Source organism: Chlamydotis macqueenii, chromosome 5 (genome assembly GCF_036417535.1).
Source record: "Chlamydotis macqueenii isolate bChlMac1 chromosome 5, bChlMac1.mat, whole genome shotgun sequence".
NCBI classification, from domain to species: Eukaryota; Metazoa; Chordata; class Aves; order Otidiformes; family Otididae; genus Chlamydotis; species Chlamydotis macqueenii.
This window is the reverse complement of record NC_141560.1, coordinates 56,157,336-56,174,327: the sequence shown is the minus strand read 5'-3', so window position 1 is coordinate 56,174,327 and position 16,992 is coordinate 56,157,336. Positions and strand designations below refer to the sequence as shown.

Below are 16,992 nucleotides of genomic sequence, written 5' to 3'. Positions count from 1 at the left end.
GTGGCTTTGTAAAATGAAGGAAATTCTAGCCAGTTATATATCAGCATATATTTTCCGAAGTGCCTTTTTTTCAGCTTTGTGGCAGTGAGTTTACTTTTTTTAGTACATTTGTTTTACATATGCAAGCAAAATTCTTAATCTTGATTAAAACATAGCACCAGTTTTCACAGCCATCCACACAACCTGCATATACATCTTTCCCCATTTGAAAGTCTAGAGCTAAAATTAATAGTGAAATATCTTCTCTGTGTGAAATCAAATCAGCTGTTCTCAGCTCTATCAGTGGTAGCAGTTCACTCACCACTGTTTAAAGCTGAATTGCTAGTTGGGTCATATTAAATACTGAAACAATATTCTAAATAAGCTATTAGAACATCCATGTTCCACAGCCAGCTGTGCACAAATCTACATTATTTAAATTAATTAAAACTGCTAAATGCAACTGTATTCTTGATGGCATACACAAACAGTTTAGATTTCTTGACCACATGTTATGGCAAAATTAACCCTCATGGAAATTTGGCATGGAATACAGCTAAAACAATACAATAATCTTTTAAATTACATGGAATATTAACTGAATTAATTAGTGCTTAAGGCCTGACTTAAGCCCTCAGTAGCCTACGAATTCCCACTTGTGCTGTAACATAAGAGCATGAGAAGTTATTCTGTGAGGATCCATGGAAAATCTACATAGAAACTGTGATGAAGTAGCAGCCTCTACTATAAATTTGGGGAGGTATGTAAGTGTCATAAGATTTTTCAATCATGTGCTATGTGCAGACTTCAAGACCCTTCACAGGTAAGTAATTAAGTGCTAAGAAACAACCCTATTCTGATGTGGATATTATTTATAGAAAAAATGTGAAACATGTTGAAGTTGAAGATTATTCACCCTAAGTAATCACACCAGAAGCAAGAGACTGCCAGTCATCAGATCAAACTACAATCAACATTCCCAATGAACACTACTGTTTCCCTTGGATATTTAATTTCATACTCCAGTGACAAAAGTAGAGGTCCACAGAAAGGAAAATCATGGACAAAACACCCCAGCCCAAGAGAAATATGACTAATAATTATTATTAGGTATCTGGCAAGATCTATCGATACTGCAACTTGGTCAGGTTTTGGGTTTTTTTCTAAAAAGCTGTTGTTCTAACAGCTAAGCAATTATTGTTACTATATTAATCATAATCAAAGTCAAAGCAATACAAAAAGGAATGAACTAATCTATTTAACATTAAAATGTTTCCATAAGACTAACAGCTTCATTGCCAGTGGAGCTGTTACATAACTTCAAATTTCTCCTGATATGAGAGCGTCACCTAGAACATCCAGAAAACATGATAGTAATTTAAAACACAGAGATTAATTCTGCAATCTTAAGTAATTCCTAACAGTTGGTTTTTTTTTTTAAAATCCTGCCTAAACAAGGGCCATAAGACATGATCCATTCATATTTCAGTTAATGCTTTGTTTTGTTTTAAGATGGAGAAATGACAGACAGGAATTCATCACGGAGAAAAAAGGAAGCCTGGCTTCATATTTGATGGATGCATTTTTTAAGGTGTGTCTGAAAACTGTTAATGAACAACTTTTCTTGTTCCTATGTAGCAAAGCAATGAATTTTAAAAGCTTAAGTACAATGTAGTTTATAAAACAGAACTGTGTTTAACAATGGGAGAGAGGTTTACAAAACCACCTCCCTCAAATTATGTGGTATTAATGAAATACCAAATACTTTGCAAAAGCTTTTAATGGTGTTGGAATCGCTGCTTTAGTGGCCCATTTCCTGCATTCAGTCTGCAATTGAATTTGTCAGCTTTGAGCCTATGCAACACTATTCTTTGTATCAATATAACTAATTCTCTCCATTCATTTTTTGCTGTTCTCCCTTGTCATATCATATCAGTAATTAGATGGCAAGGACCTAGGGCTAGGATACGTATATGTGATTGCTTCTTGCCTTTCATATGGGGTGGTGATATTATAATAATTAATAATATAATTAGTAAATAATATGTCATATAGGATGAGACGCAAAAGCAGCATGATAACAGGAGCTGGAAGTTAACACGTAAAAATAAATGTTAGGAAAAATTTTTAAGGCTAATTTTTCAAGTGTGCTGCACCTGTGCATTTGGGATTTGTAAGTGAAGCCAGGAAGATGTCTTTACAAAAAGGGCATGTTTTTACAAAAATGCATGTCCAAATATGTTGCCACATTTACATAGTTTGGATTAAAAATAGAGGATTTGCCATGAAATAGGGGCTTATCTGAAGATTTACAAATTACTCTTTTTTTAAAAAAAACTTCACTTCCTGTGAAACTACCCCTGGTCCGATCGGGGCTGAACTACGACACCCTGTCAAATTGAAAACATAATCATTTAATATTTGCAGAAGCTATGAAGTTACTGTAATGCCCACCCCACACACATTTTGGACCACTGATTCTGTACAATTAAATCAAACCACAAATTCAGAAAATATTGTCCCCTTGCTAAGTTCTGAACTAAATGTTTGCGTAGTTACTTGGCATATCTACATGGAACAAAGACAGATGCTTTTAAACACTTTTCTGTTACTGCGATACTGAGGTTCCTGAAGAAAAAAAATGTTGGGCAGTATAAACTTAGAAAAATAGGCAGTTTTACAAAGAAGAGGACTTGTGTGAATCTGTATCAATTGCTCATACTTAGCCAGAATATATGATGTTCTTTGCTTAATGTATTCATATTTCTGCTCCACTCCCTGTGCTCAAGGAGGTAAGGAAGAAGGGCAAGATTCCTCCCTCCTCCATGCAATATGATATAATGGTTTTCTTTCTCCATCAGATGAAAATTCAATTGTGCCTAGAAATTGTATGTTATTTTAGCAGTTTTAAGCTCCTTTTGCGATATTGGAGCAACACAAAGACATGTACAGAGCTAAGAATCAGGACCATAGGGTATTTTACATCTGCAGTGGCTGTACATGAGTGTGAAAAGATGTTTTAAACCACTGAACTCCTATATTTAATTTTTCACTCATTCCACTTAAAAATAGCTAAGCAGACTGACTGATGCTTTCAGCATTGGTGACAATAATTTTCTCATGGGCAAAGATTTTCTGTGTAAAACTGCAGCCCACAGTTACTTTTTACAGCCTTGCTCTAAATTCCTGAAAATAATGTTTAACTATATAATGGAAATTGTGACAAGCCCTTAACCATAACTGTGCTAACAGGCACTCCTAGATAAAACTCAGGGCATTGTAACAGTGCTTGATTGTATAACATCAGAAATGCTAAATTGATTTTTTTTTAAGTAAAGGTACTGTTGTATAAGAATTAGTTACTGTAGTATGGAAACAGAAAACAAGAAAGCCTCATATTTAACAGTAGGAAAAAAATATCTAAGACAGTTGAAAATAAAAAAAAAAAGTAGCACTTGTGGAGGACATCCGGATTTATTATTCTGAAAATTAGAAGCATACTATGTGTTACATATTAGTGTCTTGAGAGGAATGGGAAGATCAGTCCACATACCCCCAGCTCAGATTTTTCTGTACTCAAAGCGGGAGTTCCCCCTGTCAAATGTCATGGGGATACTGGCAACAATGAGATTCATGAAGTGGTTGCCATCAGAAAAATGATGGGATGGTTCTTAAAGATAGAAAGTCTTATTCTTATCCCATTTGCAGGTATCAAGTTACTCCAGGGTTGAGGCACAGAATCTTATCCAACACAAGTGAATTACTGTGTCCAAGTACTTTATCCCAGATTCCTAATCTGTTATAAGTTATTCTGAAAAATTTAAGCATATCACTCAAATATCAGGCACAATCAAATAGATTCATGGGTGTTAAAAATGGCAACCACAATTACTGAAGGCCACCTTTTAGCAATAAAGATACAATTACACGATTTTTTTTTAATCAAAGATCTATAACAAGAATTTAGGGAAATAAAAATTCCAGTACTTAAGTTTACTGCATTCTCTCTGGAATCCCTTATTTGTTTTCAGACAGCTTTCACTGTTTTCTGATTTTAATCTTTCCCCTCTCAACTGCCATAGCAACTATTACAAATATTTATGTGCGACAAATACTGGCGTGGAGCGGCCTTCTTTCCCCCAGTATTTATGAAGCACTGTCACAAAAGTAGGTGATGCTTTGTGATGTTGCTACCTGCTGTTTACACCTCTGCATAGGAGGGTGTTAAACAAGTTACCTCACAGGTTTGGACTGTGTTGGCAGCCTGCCAAGATTGATCTGCCAGCAAATTTATGGTTCCCTTTCACCTACCTCTTCAGCGGTTCAAAGTCAGCCTTTTTTTGGAGCTGAGAAGGAACTGTGTTACCCTTTTGTATAAGCAATTATTTAGTACTGGGCATATATGAGAATGTTGAGAATTTGAGTGTATGGTAGAGGTGCTCCATTAAGAAAGGGTTGATCTGGATTTTACTTAATAGATTTGCAAAATCCCAGGCACTTGTAATGATGTCTGCTCTATCACCAGGGAGGGAGAAAATGAAGCTTTGACAGATGGATAGAAATTTGGAGCTGGACAAGGTGGCAGTTTCTGTTTACCCGTAGATATCAGCTCCATTTGTAGCTCCTTCTTCTCATGTTTCTCATGTTGCTATTCCTTTCCTCCACATGATTCCACAATCACTGCTGCTGCTGCCCTTGCAACTACTCGTTGTTCACCATGTTCCAGAAATTGGTTAAATCTCTGATGATGCCTAACACCATTTCTTTCTTTCTCTGCCATTCAATTGCCCTTGCTTTTGGGCAGGTGAAATATCTCATTGTATTACAGCATGCCTTGCAATGTGACTAGCCCAAGTCAAATGTGAAAGGGAACAGCTAATTTTATGGACATAAAAAGACAGACTGCTGTTAACTGCTGCAAATATTGAACAATTCATTGACTTTGTCTGTTGGTCAGGAAATCCACCATCTGAAATGCTGCAGAACTGGGTTCTTGAGCTTACTACTGAATAGACACATGTTCTTTTAAAAGCAAAGGTGAGCTTGTGCTCCTCCCAGCTTGGGTTCAGATCCAAAATCAGGTTCAGACCAAAAACTATGTATATCTGAACTGGAATTAATAAGATCGAGCCAGGGCATACTATTAAAACCAGCCTATTACTAATGGCTATGCAGCCACCAGTCCCTAACTGGCTTGCATTCAGCCTACTTGGAGCATGGTCAAAGATACCATGATCAAACAGATAAAGTTTAAAGCTATATAATCTCAAACAGTGACCTGGTATATAGAAAAACATAATCTTTAAACCAAGGAACTTAGGAATTCAAGAGAGCAGGAAATGAAAGGGAGGACACAGGCACTAAGGAGGAAACAGGTACTAAGTCCATTAATTTAAGAAGATGTGCTGGTGCCAGTCCCATGCCGAGGACTCCAAAATATCTCCTAATGCCTGACTCAACATCTAAGTTTCATAGCAAAAGTTATCCTCTGGGAGACTTCGAAAAGTAATAGTCTAATACAAGGATAAAGCAAATACATTGATATGAGTAAAGTGGATAGACAGACCCCACCACATTATTTAAGATTTTTTTTTACCTAAACTAGCAGGCCTTCACCTATCCTCAGAACTATGGTCCATGCTTAATACACACTGGTAGATTAGTATCAAAGGAAGAAGCAGCAAGTGCTAAACACAAGGTTTACAGAATCAAGAAAACTACCACATGAGAAATAGAACAAATGAAAACATCGAAACAGGACTCAGAAGAAAAGGTCTTTGTGTATGTTGTCCCAAATGGCAAACTCTGAGGCCAAATATCTAACTCACAAGCTCCTGATTCTAATATATTAACATGAATGAACATGGAACTACACGCTAAGTACTAATATGGCATTTTAATCTGTTTCCATTTGCTTTATAAAAATGAATTTACCTTCACAATGCATCTGATTTTTCACTTGGAAAAACAGAACACCGAGAAGTTATTTCTCTTTTACAAAATTACACAGTGAGGCAGTGACAAAACAATAACATTCAGATGATTTTTCCCTGACCCCAGGATCCAATCAAGGAAACTCTGTTTTAACAGATCCAGTTCTTTGGCAGGAATGAAGATCAGGTCTTGATGGAATTTGAATCCCTGACTATGACTGCTGAAGGAAACCACACTGCAACCTGAGCTAAGGTGAAATCAGTAATTGTCAACAGGAATGTTCGGTCTATTCTGCAGATTTCTTTCTACTACAAAAAAAAAATCTCAACATACTTCCTACAAATTTCCAAAGCATTTGACCTCAACCACAAAAACAGAAGGATCCATAAACATAGAGCACAGTATACAATTCAAAAGAAGCAGCACTGTCAGCAAAAGTGAGCACCTGTGAAAGGAATATCTTTTTTAGAACTTGAACCAAAAAATATATTCATCTCATCCAATACTCTCAGATAACTAAGAATTAAATACTTTAGGTTCTCTCAACTGGAATTTAAGCAGAGCTCACCTATGGCTGCGGACTATATTCTGCAAACTCTGGTCAGTTGATGTGTATCAGCCATGTACAAAAAGGGGTTTTAGCTATAGCTAGATTCAAAGCTGTCTTGGTGTGTCCATACTAGTTAGCTCTATTTTAGTACTGACAATCTCAAATGTTCAAAATTATGAAGCTGTCTATGGGAAAAATTATGTTTCCTTTAAAAAGATGACATTTGGAGAAAAAAAAAATCATTGTTTAGTTCTATAATTGGCTGCTGTTTATAATTTTGCTTACCAGTCACCAAACATTTATGAGGGTCTCAAATTACATTCTTTAATTTTGCTACCTACAGAAGTATCGTATATTTTAACACGACAACTGGGATTTCTAGGTAATGATATAAGTCTAATAGCTGTGGATTATTAATTAACAGTGTCACAGTCAGTGGCAATGTTTATTAATAGTCTGATCGTTATTTTTAATATAGTTAGCCCAGTCCTGCTGGTGGCTAACAAAGTAACAGAGATGTCAGTTTATGTCATATTTAATATAAAACTCTTGTGGATGATTTTCAGGCCTCCATTCAGATGACAGTTAGGTCATTGTAAGTAACACAAGCTTTGAATACGACTTCATATGCTAGGTCATCTGTGAAAGTACACCTCGTTACCACTGATCTTAAAAAAGGTTTCACACACAGAGACAACGAGTTATATCTTAAAAGTCATTCTGCAGTATTCTTTCATGATTATCTTATAATTGCATAGAGCTAAATTTAAGAATTTCAAGACTTGTCTTATTATTCAAAAAAAGTATACATGTAGCTTCAGCTTCTGATCAATGACCCAGTACTGCAAGCACTCCTAAAATTAAGGGAAAACATGACTCTGATCCTGTCAAACTCAGATGACTGCCTTATGTTATGGAAAAGATATAAGGAGCAGAGAGAAATCATTGCTAGATACTATTGCAAAGGCATTTCATAAAACAACACAGAAGTCTGCTGATATTTCTTATAACAAATTACTTGAACTTTAAAGGCTATGTCAAAGCTCTTCTGTGGCTTTGAAAGTCTGAGAATTTCTGAGCCAGAGAATGTATTTCCTCCCTCTTTTTATAAGCTACTTCTTTCTTTTGCCTTATTAATTGTGGATCTGCTCCTGCTTCTATTTAAAGCCAGATGCAAAAATCAGTGACCTGACTTTCCTAGGTACAATGTTGTAAATCTGAAGAACCAGGTGAGTAGATTAGTGTAAGATCATGCCCCCATGTCTGTTCTTTTGAGCACTTCCCAGATTTGGTCTATCTCAGCTGCCTGCTGTGATAGAGACAGACATATACCATGTCTCTGCACACTTCAGTTTCCTTTGGAAACTCAGACGTGCAGGTAAGCAGAGAATGGAACTGCACTTACATAGCCCCCTTGGTTTAGATCAGTTGGGGGATCAGGATGCAGCCCAAACTGCACTTCCCTCTAGTTTATGGCCAGCAGTTGGACTAAATTTGGAATCCATGGCTCAGGAATAAATCTGTTACACCACTTCCCCCTGCACCTCCCCCCTTTCAAAAAAAACCCACCTCTACAAATAGTGAATGTATCTTCTCTAAATGTATTAAATTTCATAATTCTGAAGTTCTAAAATTCTGGTGATGAGAGTAAAACCATCTGACAGATCTAACAGCCAAACATTTGCTCTGTCACAACTGCATTTGAACCTCAGAGACTTGGATGTATTTCTGATTAAGAAAGGGGGTCAAAAGTTGACCACCAATATGTTACTTCAGAAATCTTTATTTTCTATATGACTGTGTTATTTGTGCAAAAGGACACAACAAAACACATAAATATTATCTAAAGATGTCTACAGTAACCAGCACTCAAATGATATCTAAAAAAAATGGAAAAAAATATTAAAACTAAGTAACAATGACAAAACAGGAAGGTGTGAAACATGCTGTCTTCGAAGAATGTGACTGTGGCTATTAGGACATTCAGTTGAGATTGTGACCTTGCAACAGACTAAAATGCAACAAGGCTCTCTTCTTAGAAGAAGCCAAAGAAGAGTAATGAAGCTGGAGAATAAGTCCTATGAGGAGTGGCTGAGGGAACCGGGGTTGTTTAGTCTGGAGGAAAGGAGATCTTATCACTCTCAACAAATAATGGAAAGGAGGTTGTAGTGAGGTGGGTGTCAGTCTCTTCTCCCAAGTAACAAGTGATAGGATGAGAGGAAATGGCCTCAAGTTGTGCGAGGGAAGGTTTAGATGGGATATTAGGAAAAATTTCTTCACCGAAAGGGTTGTCAAGCACTGGAACAGGCTGCCCAGGGAGGTGGTTGAGTCCCTGGAGTTATTTAAGCACCATGTTGATGTGGCGCTTAGGGACATGGTTTAGTGTTCGACTTGACAGTGCTAGGTTAACGATTGAGCTTGATGATCTTAGGGGTCTTTTCCAACCTAAATGATTCTATGATTCTAAAGAATAAGTTGTCAAGTTTCTTAGTAACCCAGTGCTGAAACAGACACATACAGAGGCACAAAATAATAGCAACACATATAAAAAACTTGGTGACATGGCAAAGGAAAGACCTGTAATAGTTTCATGACAATTAGAAGTGTTAATATTCTTGAAGACAAACAGTCTGTAGCATGGTGCAGTACATCAGAGGCAACAGTTTAACTACTGATGTTTCAGAGCATTGTTTTCAATGGACTTTCACTCTAAATGATGCCACACTAGAAATGTCATCTCTTACCTAGCTTGCCAAAGATAAGGGGCAAAATTTGGGTGATATTTTGAATGTCTTTTTTTTTTATATCCAGCTAATATCTAAATTCACCTTGTCTACACCTAGAAGGACAAAGAAGCAGCTCAGTTTTGAACTCCCACCAACATGTTTTCAGATCAGCAGAAGTATTCGTCCAGCACCTCTTTTCTAGAGACATCTCTTGGCTTCTAAACAAAGTCTGGAAATCTGAATCCATTCATGAACTCAGATTCCCCCTGTGGCAGCACACCATTCCTCAAATTGCCCCACTAGCTCTGGAGACACACGTACACTGTCCTTAAACTGGCACACATCACTGTAGCTTGGGTTACATATGTCAAAGCTTCATTCTCCAGTATCCAGTAACAGGGGGGCTGTCAGTACCATGAGGTGTATCAAGATACTAAATCAAGGACACTAGAACAAGAAAGGATGAATTTAAGGAAATGAGCTAAACTAACAAAGTCATCAGGGACTTGATGTCATATGAATCAGTAACTGTAAGTATTCTGTTGCAACTTTTCATCCCAGCTGAGGAAAAAAACATCCTTCAACATGTTGAAATATGAGAAGTTGCTGCAGGATGGAAATTCCTTTACAAAGCAGTTTATAAATAACTGGTTAGTCAACAAGTACTCTTGAAAGTCCATGTATCTCTTAAGTTCTTTTTTTTCTAGAAAAAAAAATCATTACAAAACACCTGTCTGAAAGTAATTTTTTACCTACATTCTGTTCATTATTTTTCTGTTTAAAAACAATACAACAGTGGCCAGTCACATCCAGTAAAGGATGGATAAATGAAGCTCATAAATAATAGCTCTCTAATGATGAAAATCTGGAAATTATTTGTTTTATAAGGAAATATTTAAATATATATATATATATACAGGGAAAATTTGAAATGTCTCATTAAGGTGCTAGTCTCCTTCTGAATATTATTTGCATTAAATGGCTGATGAGCTTCAGTCATCATCTTATCTTACTGTTATGGAGACCAGAAATCTCGACTATGTAAGAACACTTTAAAAAAAAAAAAAAAAAGGCAAAAAACATGTCAGCATGTGCTCCTGGTGCATGTGTCAGTTCCATGTGATAAGCTAATCATTATATTAAACCAATAAGTAGGAATATATTGCTGAATTAAATTTGAGAGTTAACCTCAGTATGGATGAGTCAATACAGGAACATCTTGGAGCTGAACTTGCAGCTTCTCCATTATATACGACTTCTTGCCTAAAATACTTTTAAACTCAGCTTTTTTTTATATGCCTGTAGACTGATGACAGACAATTTATGTCAGTTGGCAAGCAAGGAGAGTCAGGGCTCTAAGATGCTTTATCACAGACATACCATGTACTACCTATTCAGTAAAGAAAAGATAACATTTACATGTGCTGCTGTGGCCAGACTTCAAAATGAAGGGACAATTTGTGAGACCTCACCTGGACCATTTCTTTCTGGGTCACAGAGAGATAGAACAGAATATGTGCTCATAGGAATATTTCTCTCTACAGAAAATAATAATGTCTTTTCGTCAGAAAAATTCTGTCACAGTATTTAAAGAATCATTTGAAAATAACCCTGTTTGTCAACAAGCACAAGTTTATTGGTCCTATTCTTTTGATCCAAGAAAAAAAAAAAAAAGCAAATTTTGAACCTGTCAGATGTTTGGATGTTAATGGAAACATTTAAAGATGTTTTAACCTTTTCTCAAGAATAGTGGCATAACTAGAACTTGTCAGGTTAAAAAAGAGCAAAATTATTCTCAAATAGAGGCAAGCTGAGGGGGAAAAATATTGCATAATATTGTATCTGAATAGTACATTAATCTTAGTACAGTGATTGGTAGAGTTCCTATCTGTCTTCATGTTCTCTTCTAGTATATAGAATCATAGAATCATAGAATGGTTAGGGTTGGAAGGGACCTTCAAAGGTCATCTAGTCCAACCCTACTGCAAGGAGCAGGGACATCCCCAACTAGATCAGGTTGCTCAGAGCCTCATCCAGCCTGGCCTTGAATGTTTCCAGGGATGGGGCTTCCACCACCTTTCTGGGCAACCTGTTCCAGTGTTCTATAACTCGCATCGTAAAAAATTTTTTCCTAATTTCCAGTCTAAATCTACCCCCCACTATTTTAAAACCATTACTCCTTGTCCTATTGCAACAGGCCCTACTAAACAGCTTCTCCCTGTCTTTCTTGTAGGCCCCCTTGAGGTACTGGAAGACCGCTATCAGGTCTCCCCGGAGCCTCCTCTTCTCCAGGCTGAACAGCCCCAACTCTCTCAGCCTGTCCTCATAGGGGAGGTGCTCCAGCCCTTTTATCATCTTTGTGGCCCTCCTCTGGACCTTCTCCAACTGGTCCATGTCCTTCTTGTGTTGGGGACTCCAGAACTGGATGCAGTACTCCAGGTTGGGTCTCACCAGGACAGAGTAGAGGGGGAGAATCACCTCCCTCGACCTGCTGGCCACGCTCCTCTTGATGCAGCCTAGGATGCGGTTGGCCTTCTGGGCCGCAAGGGCGTATTGCCGGCTCATGTTGAGCTTCTCATCCACCAGCACTCCCAAGTCCTTCTCCTCAGGGCTGCTCTCAATCCATTCCCCACCCAGCCTGTATTTGTGCCTGGGATTGCCATGACCCAGGTGCAGGACCTTGCACTTGGCCTGCTTGAACTTCATGAGGTTGGCACAGGCCCACCTCTCCTGCCTGTCAAGGTTCCTCTGGATGGCATCCCTCCCTTCCAGCGTGTTGATGGCACCACACAGCTTGGTGTCATCAGCAAACTTGCTGAGGGTGCACTCTATCCCACTGTCCATGTTGCCGACAAAGATGTTGAACAGGGCCGGGCCCAGCACGGACCCCTCAGGGACGCCACTCATGACCGGTCTCCACATGGACATTGAGCCGTTAACCACCGCTCTCTGAGTGCGGCCATCCAGCTAACTCCTTATCCACTGTGTGGTCCGTCCATCAAACCCATGTCTCTCTAATTTAGAGAGAAGGATGTCGTGCGGGACAGTGTCAAAAGCTTTGCACAAGTCCAGGTAGATGATGTCTGTTGCTTGTCCCTTGTCCATCGATGCCGTCACCCCATCATAGAAGGACACCAAATTGGTCAGGCACGATCTGCCCTTGGTGAAGCCATGTTGGCTGTCACCAACCACCTCCTTGCTCTCCATGTGCCTTAGCATGGTTTCCAGGAGAATCTGCTCCATGACCTTGCCAGGCACAGAGGTGAGGCTGACCGGCCTGTAGTTACCCGGGTCTTCCTTATTCCCCTTTTTAAAAATTGGGGTTATGTTCCCTCTCTTCCAGTCATCGGGCACCTCACCAGACTGCCACAACTTCTCAAATACGATAGCCAGTGGCTTGGCAACTTCATCCGCCATTCCCTAAGGACCCGCGGATGGATCTCGTCAGGTCCCATGGACTTGTGCACCTTTAAGTTCCTCAGATGATCCCGAACCTGCTCTTTGAGTACAGTGGGCGGTTCTTCATCCTCGTAGTCCCTGCTTGCACCTTCTACAGCTTGGGTGGTGGGACAAGAACTCTTGTCAGTGAAGACTGAGGCAAAAAAGTCACTGAGTACCTCAGCCTTCTCCATGTCCTGGGTAACCAGGACACCAGTTCCCTTCCGGAGGGGGCCTACATTTTCCCTGGACTTTCTTTTGTCCCCTACATACCTATAAAAGCTCTTCTTGTTGCATTTTATATCCCTGGCCATATTCAGTTCTGCCAGGGCTTTGGCCTTCCTCACCTTATCCCTGGCCACTCGCACAGCCTCTTTGTGACCTCCCAGACTACCTGTCTCCGTTTCCACCCTCTATAGGCCTCCTTTTTTACTTTCAGTTGGTCCAGGAGCTCCTTTCTCATCCACGCCAGCCTCCTGGCCTTTTTGCCCGACTTGTTCTTCGTCAGAATGCACCTCTGCTGAGCTTGAAGGAGGTGCTCCTTGAATACAGACCAACTTTCCTGGGCCCCTCTTCCCTCCAGGGCCACCTCCCATGGCACTTGGCCCATCAGGTCCCTGAAGAGGCCGAAGTCTGCCCTCTTGAAGTCTAGGGCAGAGAGCTTGCCATGTAGTTTCCTTGCTGCCCCGTGGATCTTGAACTCCACCGTGTCATGGTCACTACAGCCAAGGCTGTCCTTTAGTTTCACATTCCCGACCAGTCCCTCCCTGTTGGTGAGCACAAGGTCGAGCATGGCACCCCTCCTTGTTGGCTCTTCTATCGCCTGCAGGAGGAAGTTGTCGTCCACGCATTCCAGGAACCTCCTGGACTGCCTGTGCCCTGCCGTGTTGTCTCTCCAACAGATGTCAGGGTGGTTGAAGTCCCCCATGAGGACCAGGGCCTGTGACTGTGAGGCTACTCCTATCTGCCTATAGAGCGCCTCATCTGCTCTGTCTTCCTGGCCAGGCGGCCTGTAACAGACCCCCACCGTAATGTCCCCTGTCCGTCCCCATCCTCTAGTCTTGACCCATAAGCTCTCTGTCAGCTCCTCCTCCATCCCCAGGCGGAGCTCCACACACTCCAGCCAGTTGCTGACGTAGAGAGCGACACCCCCTCCTTGTCTCCCCTTCCTGTCTTTTCTAAAAAGCCTATACCCCTCCATGTTGACGCTCCAGTCATATGTGTCATCCCACTACGTCTCCGTGATGCCAACGAGGTCATAGCCCTGCTCATGTACACACATCTCCAGCTCTTCCTGTTTATTCCCCATGCTGCGTGCATTGGTATAGAGACACTTCAGCTGGGCCCCCTGACAAAGCCGACTTGCTGGCTGAAGTGACAGGGGTGCTATTGGATCACAGTTTAGGTTCATTTGCACTTATCTATGATCCTTCCTCAGCTTCTGGACCCTCGGTGCTGGCACTGGCACCATGCTGACAGCAGTGGGCTGAACTGTGCTCCCCCTCCCCAAACAACACTAGTTTAAAGCCCTCCGGATGAGCCTGGCAAGTCTTTGTCCAAACACACTCTTCCCCCTCTTGGTTAGGTGCATGCCATCCGCCCGTAGCAGCTCGGGCTTCTGAAAGCACGCTCCGTGATCTAAATACCCAAAGCCCTGGCTGTAGCACCACTCCCTGAGCCACGAGTTAACCTGCCATCATAGGGTAGACAGGGTACTAGTGGCATTCACTTCCAGAGCATGCATGGTAACCCTGCTAGAGACTAAACTCAGTCTTGATAAACGCTGATTTCCACTTGTGTCTTGTCACTGTATGCCTGATATATAGAACTCTCACTGAAATGAGTGCAAATGCACTAAAGGTTTATATCATGAAAAAGACATTTTCATATAGAAAACGTGAAATATTTTTCCATTATCATTTGAAAGTTGTCTGTCAGTAAAATTGTGCTTGCTATATCTTGAATAGTTTTTGAGTGCAATGATGGGTAGACTTCTTGAAGAGCTCTAACTTTCTTCAAAGCTGCTAAACCTTTAAAAACTGGTCAAAAAATATATATGTATATATTGCCTTGCTGAGATAATTTTCTCAATGTTTCCTACACTTTCATTAATAGTATAAAATGTAAACACTTAACTGACAGCTGCTGGGGGTGTGGGGGAGAAACAGCTGCATGGCAGAAGGGCTTAGAGGGCTAGACAGTCCTTTCCATGTCTCCACGCTTTGCTATGAATTTATTACAATCTCTCAAAAAGACACAGAAGTCATTCAAGTGTTACCCCACAATGTAACCTAGACAGTACTTATGATACTGGCAGAATTTCAGACATACCATTCTGTGATGTAGTGTTCAATAACCCATAGTCAAAATTGCAACTCACCTTCTGCATCTTCTGGCCTTGTAAGATCAATGACACCAGGGCCCAGTTTTCCATCTTCATTGGGTTTCCCTGTTAACTGTGGGCCTAAATTTTCAAACCTTGTTCTCTCCTGGAAAAGAACAGAAGTAGTCTTAATGCTCCATATAGGTTAGTTCTCATTATATGCCTGTGCATATACGTATGCACTGATACATGCCTTATTTTTTAAATCTGGACAAATAATGAGTGCATTTATTTAGAATTTTAACTAAGGGACAATTTTTTTACAGATTCAGAATGTTAGCATTTATGAAAATCAGTTCTAAATGTGAAACATGTACAGAAACTTTGAGATTAATTTGATCTGCACTGCCATCATGCATAAATGATTGCACATGCAAATACAAAACACTCTTGGCAGCAAACTGTGGTGATCGATGCTGCTCACTTTGCCTTTCCACTTATTTTCTAACTTCAGCTGGAAAAGACAATCAACATTTGGGAGACATGAAAATTCAGAAGTTGAAAGAACAGTTTGTATTAAAATATACTGCTAATTTAATGGAAAAAGCACTTTTTCCACACTATGAGACTCAAGTTTGCATTCATACCTCTGAGAATATGCAAGTCAGAATTTTATGCAAGCAGTTTTCAAAGACAAGTATTTGAAAGAAGGAATAATAGATAACAGAACTGATATTATTATTTTGTCTAGGAATTTACATTGTACCTCACTGGGGAAAAAAAAAAGAAAAGAAAAAGAGTGCACACTCCTAGAAAAACTGAAAGCCTTTGAGACCTGGAGACGTCCATAGGAAACCTGGAACTAGAAAGTGGAAACTGAAAGGCATTTTATATGCTAACCCAGTTTTTCAATCAACTACTGGACAAGGGCAGTATAAATGACAGTGTAATATTGTCTCACAATAGTAGTCTCTGTAGTACTGTGTATCAGTAGCAAAGCGTTCAATCGTTATCATTAATTTAGCATTCTCATTTGAAGGAACATAGCATGTTTTCCCTCTTGCCTTGTTGTTACCTCTTCAGACTAAACTTGGCATTATGTTGTACTTGTGAATGAATGAAACCTTGTTGTTCATTACTATGAAACAATATTAAATGTCATGTCAGCTTGAATTTACAGACATGAAATACCAGCTTTCAGCTCTACGAACAGTTTCTCCATGTTATACTTAATGCATTATGCAGAAGTAGAGTGCTGATTGCTGTTCAGTCTATTGTTCAATGACCTAGTTCTGTGCTGTGCACACTAGACCTAAGAAGAAAACATCAGGAATTTCTCTCTTGCAAGATAGTTAGAAACTTGGAAATGTTCTTAAGCATAAAACATACTTGATGGCCTTGACTTCTCATTTGGTCCATCTCCAAACACTTCTGCTTTGCAATGTGATTATTTTTCTATTATTATTATTATATTTCACTAAGAAAAGCTCATCAGGTCAAAAGCTGAGAAGTTCTGTCGATTCCTTATTTATTTGATTCCTTCAGACACGGATTTTTAAAATTATTTTATGTTTAATTTGCAGAGGAAGACAAGAAAGCACAACGTGACACTGGATTTGCCACAACATGCAGCTGAGCTATTTCAGGTACTAACTGCACTTCTAAAAGTTCCTCAGAATCTTCCAGTCGTCAAACAAAATAGCTCTGCATTTTATATTTGGTTAACTTCTTAACTTATTTTCTTCTGTAAAATCTATGTTTGATGAAGGAGCTTACATATACATAGGAACTCAAGAGGAAAGGAAGAGTTACAAATGAAATGTGACTGCAGAAAGGCACTGCAACACTAGAAGTTTTTTTTACTGAAAGATCTTGTGTAATGTAACAATACACCTGAATCATCAGGATGAGATCCGTTTTACTGCTAGAAAGAAAAAAAAAAAAGTTTGTCAAGGATTCTGCATTCCATTGCAAAGGGCTGATTTGCAATTGAGATAGAAACAAAAATCAGTACTAAGAAAACAGCTTTTGGCACATAAATT

The 16,992-nt window shown here is 39.6% G+C and overlaps 1 protein-coding gene across 17 annotated transcripts in view; it reads right to left on the bottom strand.

Moving 5' to 3' along the window:
* Window positions 1–16,992, bottom strand: part of SOX6 (SRY-box transcription factor 6) — a 386,403-nt gene that overhangs the window by 23,461 nt on the left and 345,950 nt on the right. For all 17 annotated transcript variants that reach the window (XM_086748345.1, XM_086748348.1, XM_086748349.1 and 14 more), the window contains one exon: window positions 15,008–15,116. In XM_086748345.1, coding sequence (XP_086604471.1) covers window positions 15,008–15,116 — 109 coding nt within the window. The remainder of the gene's footprint in view (window positions 1–15,007; window positions 15,117–16,992) is intronic.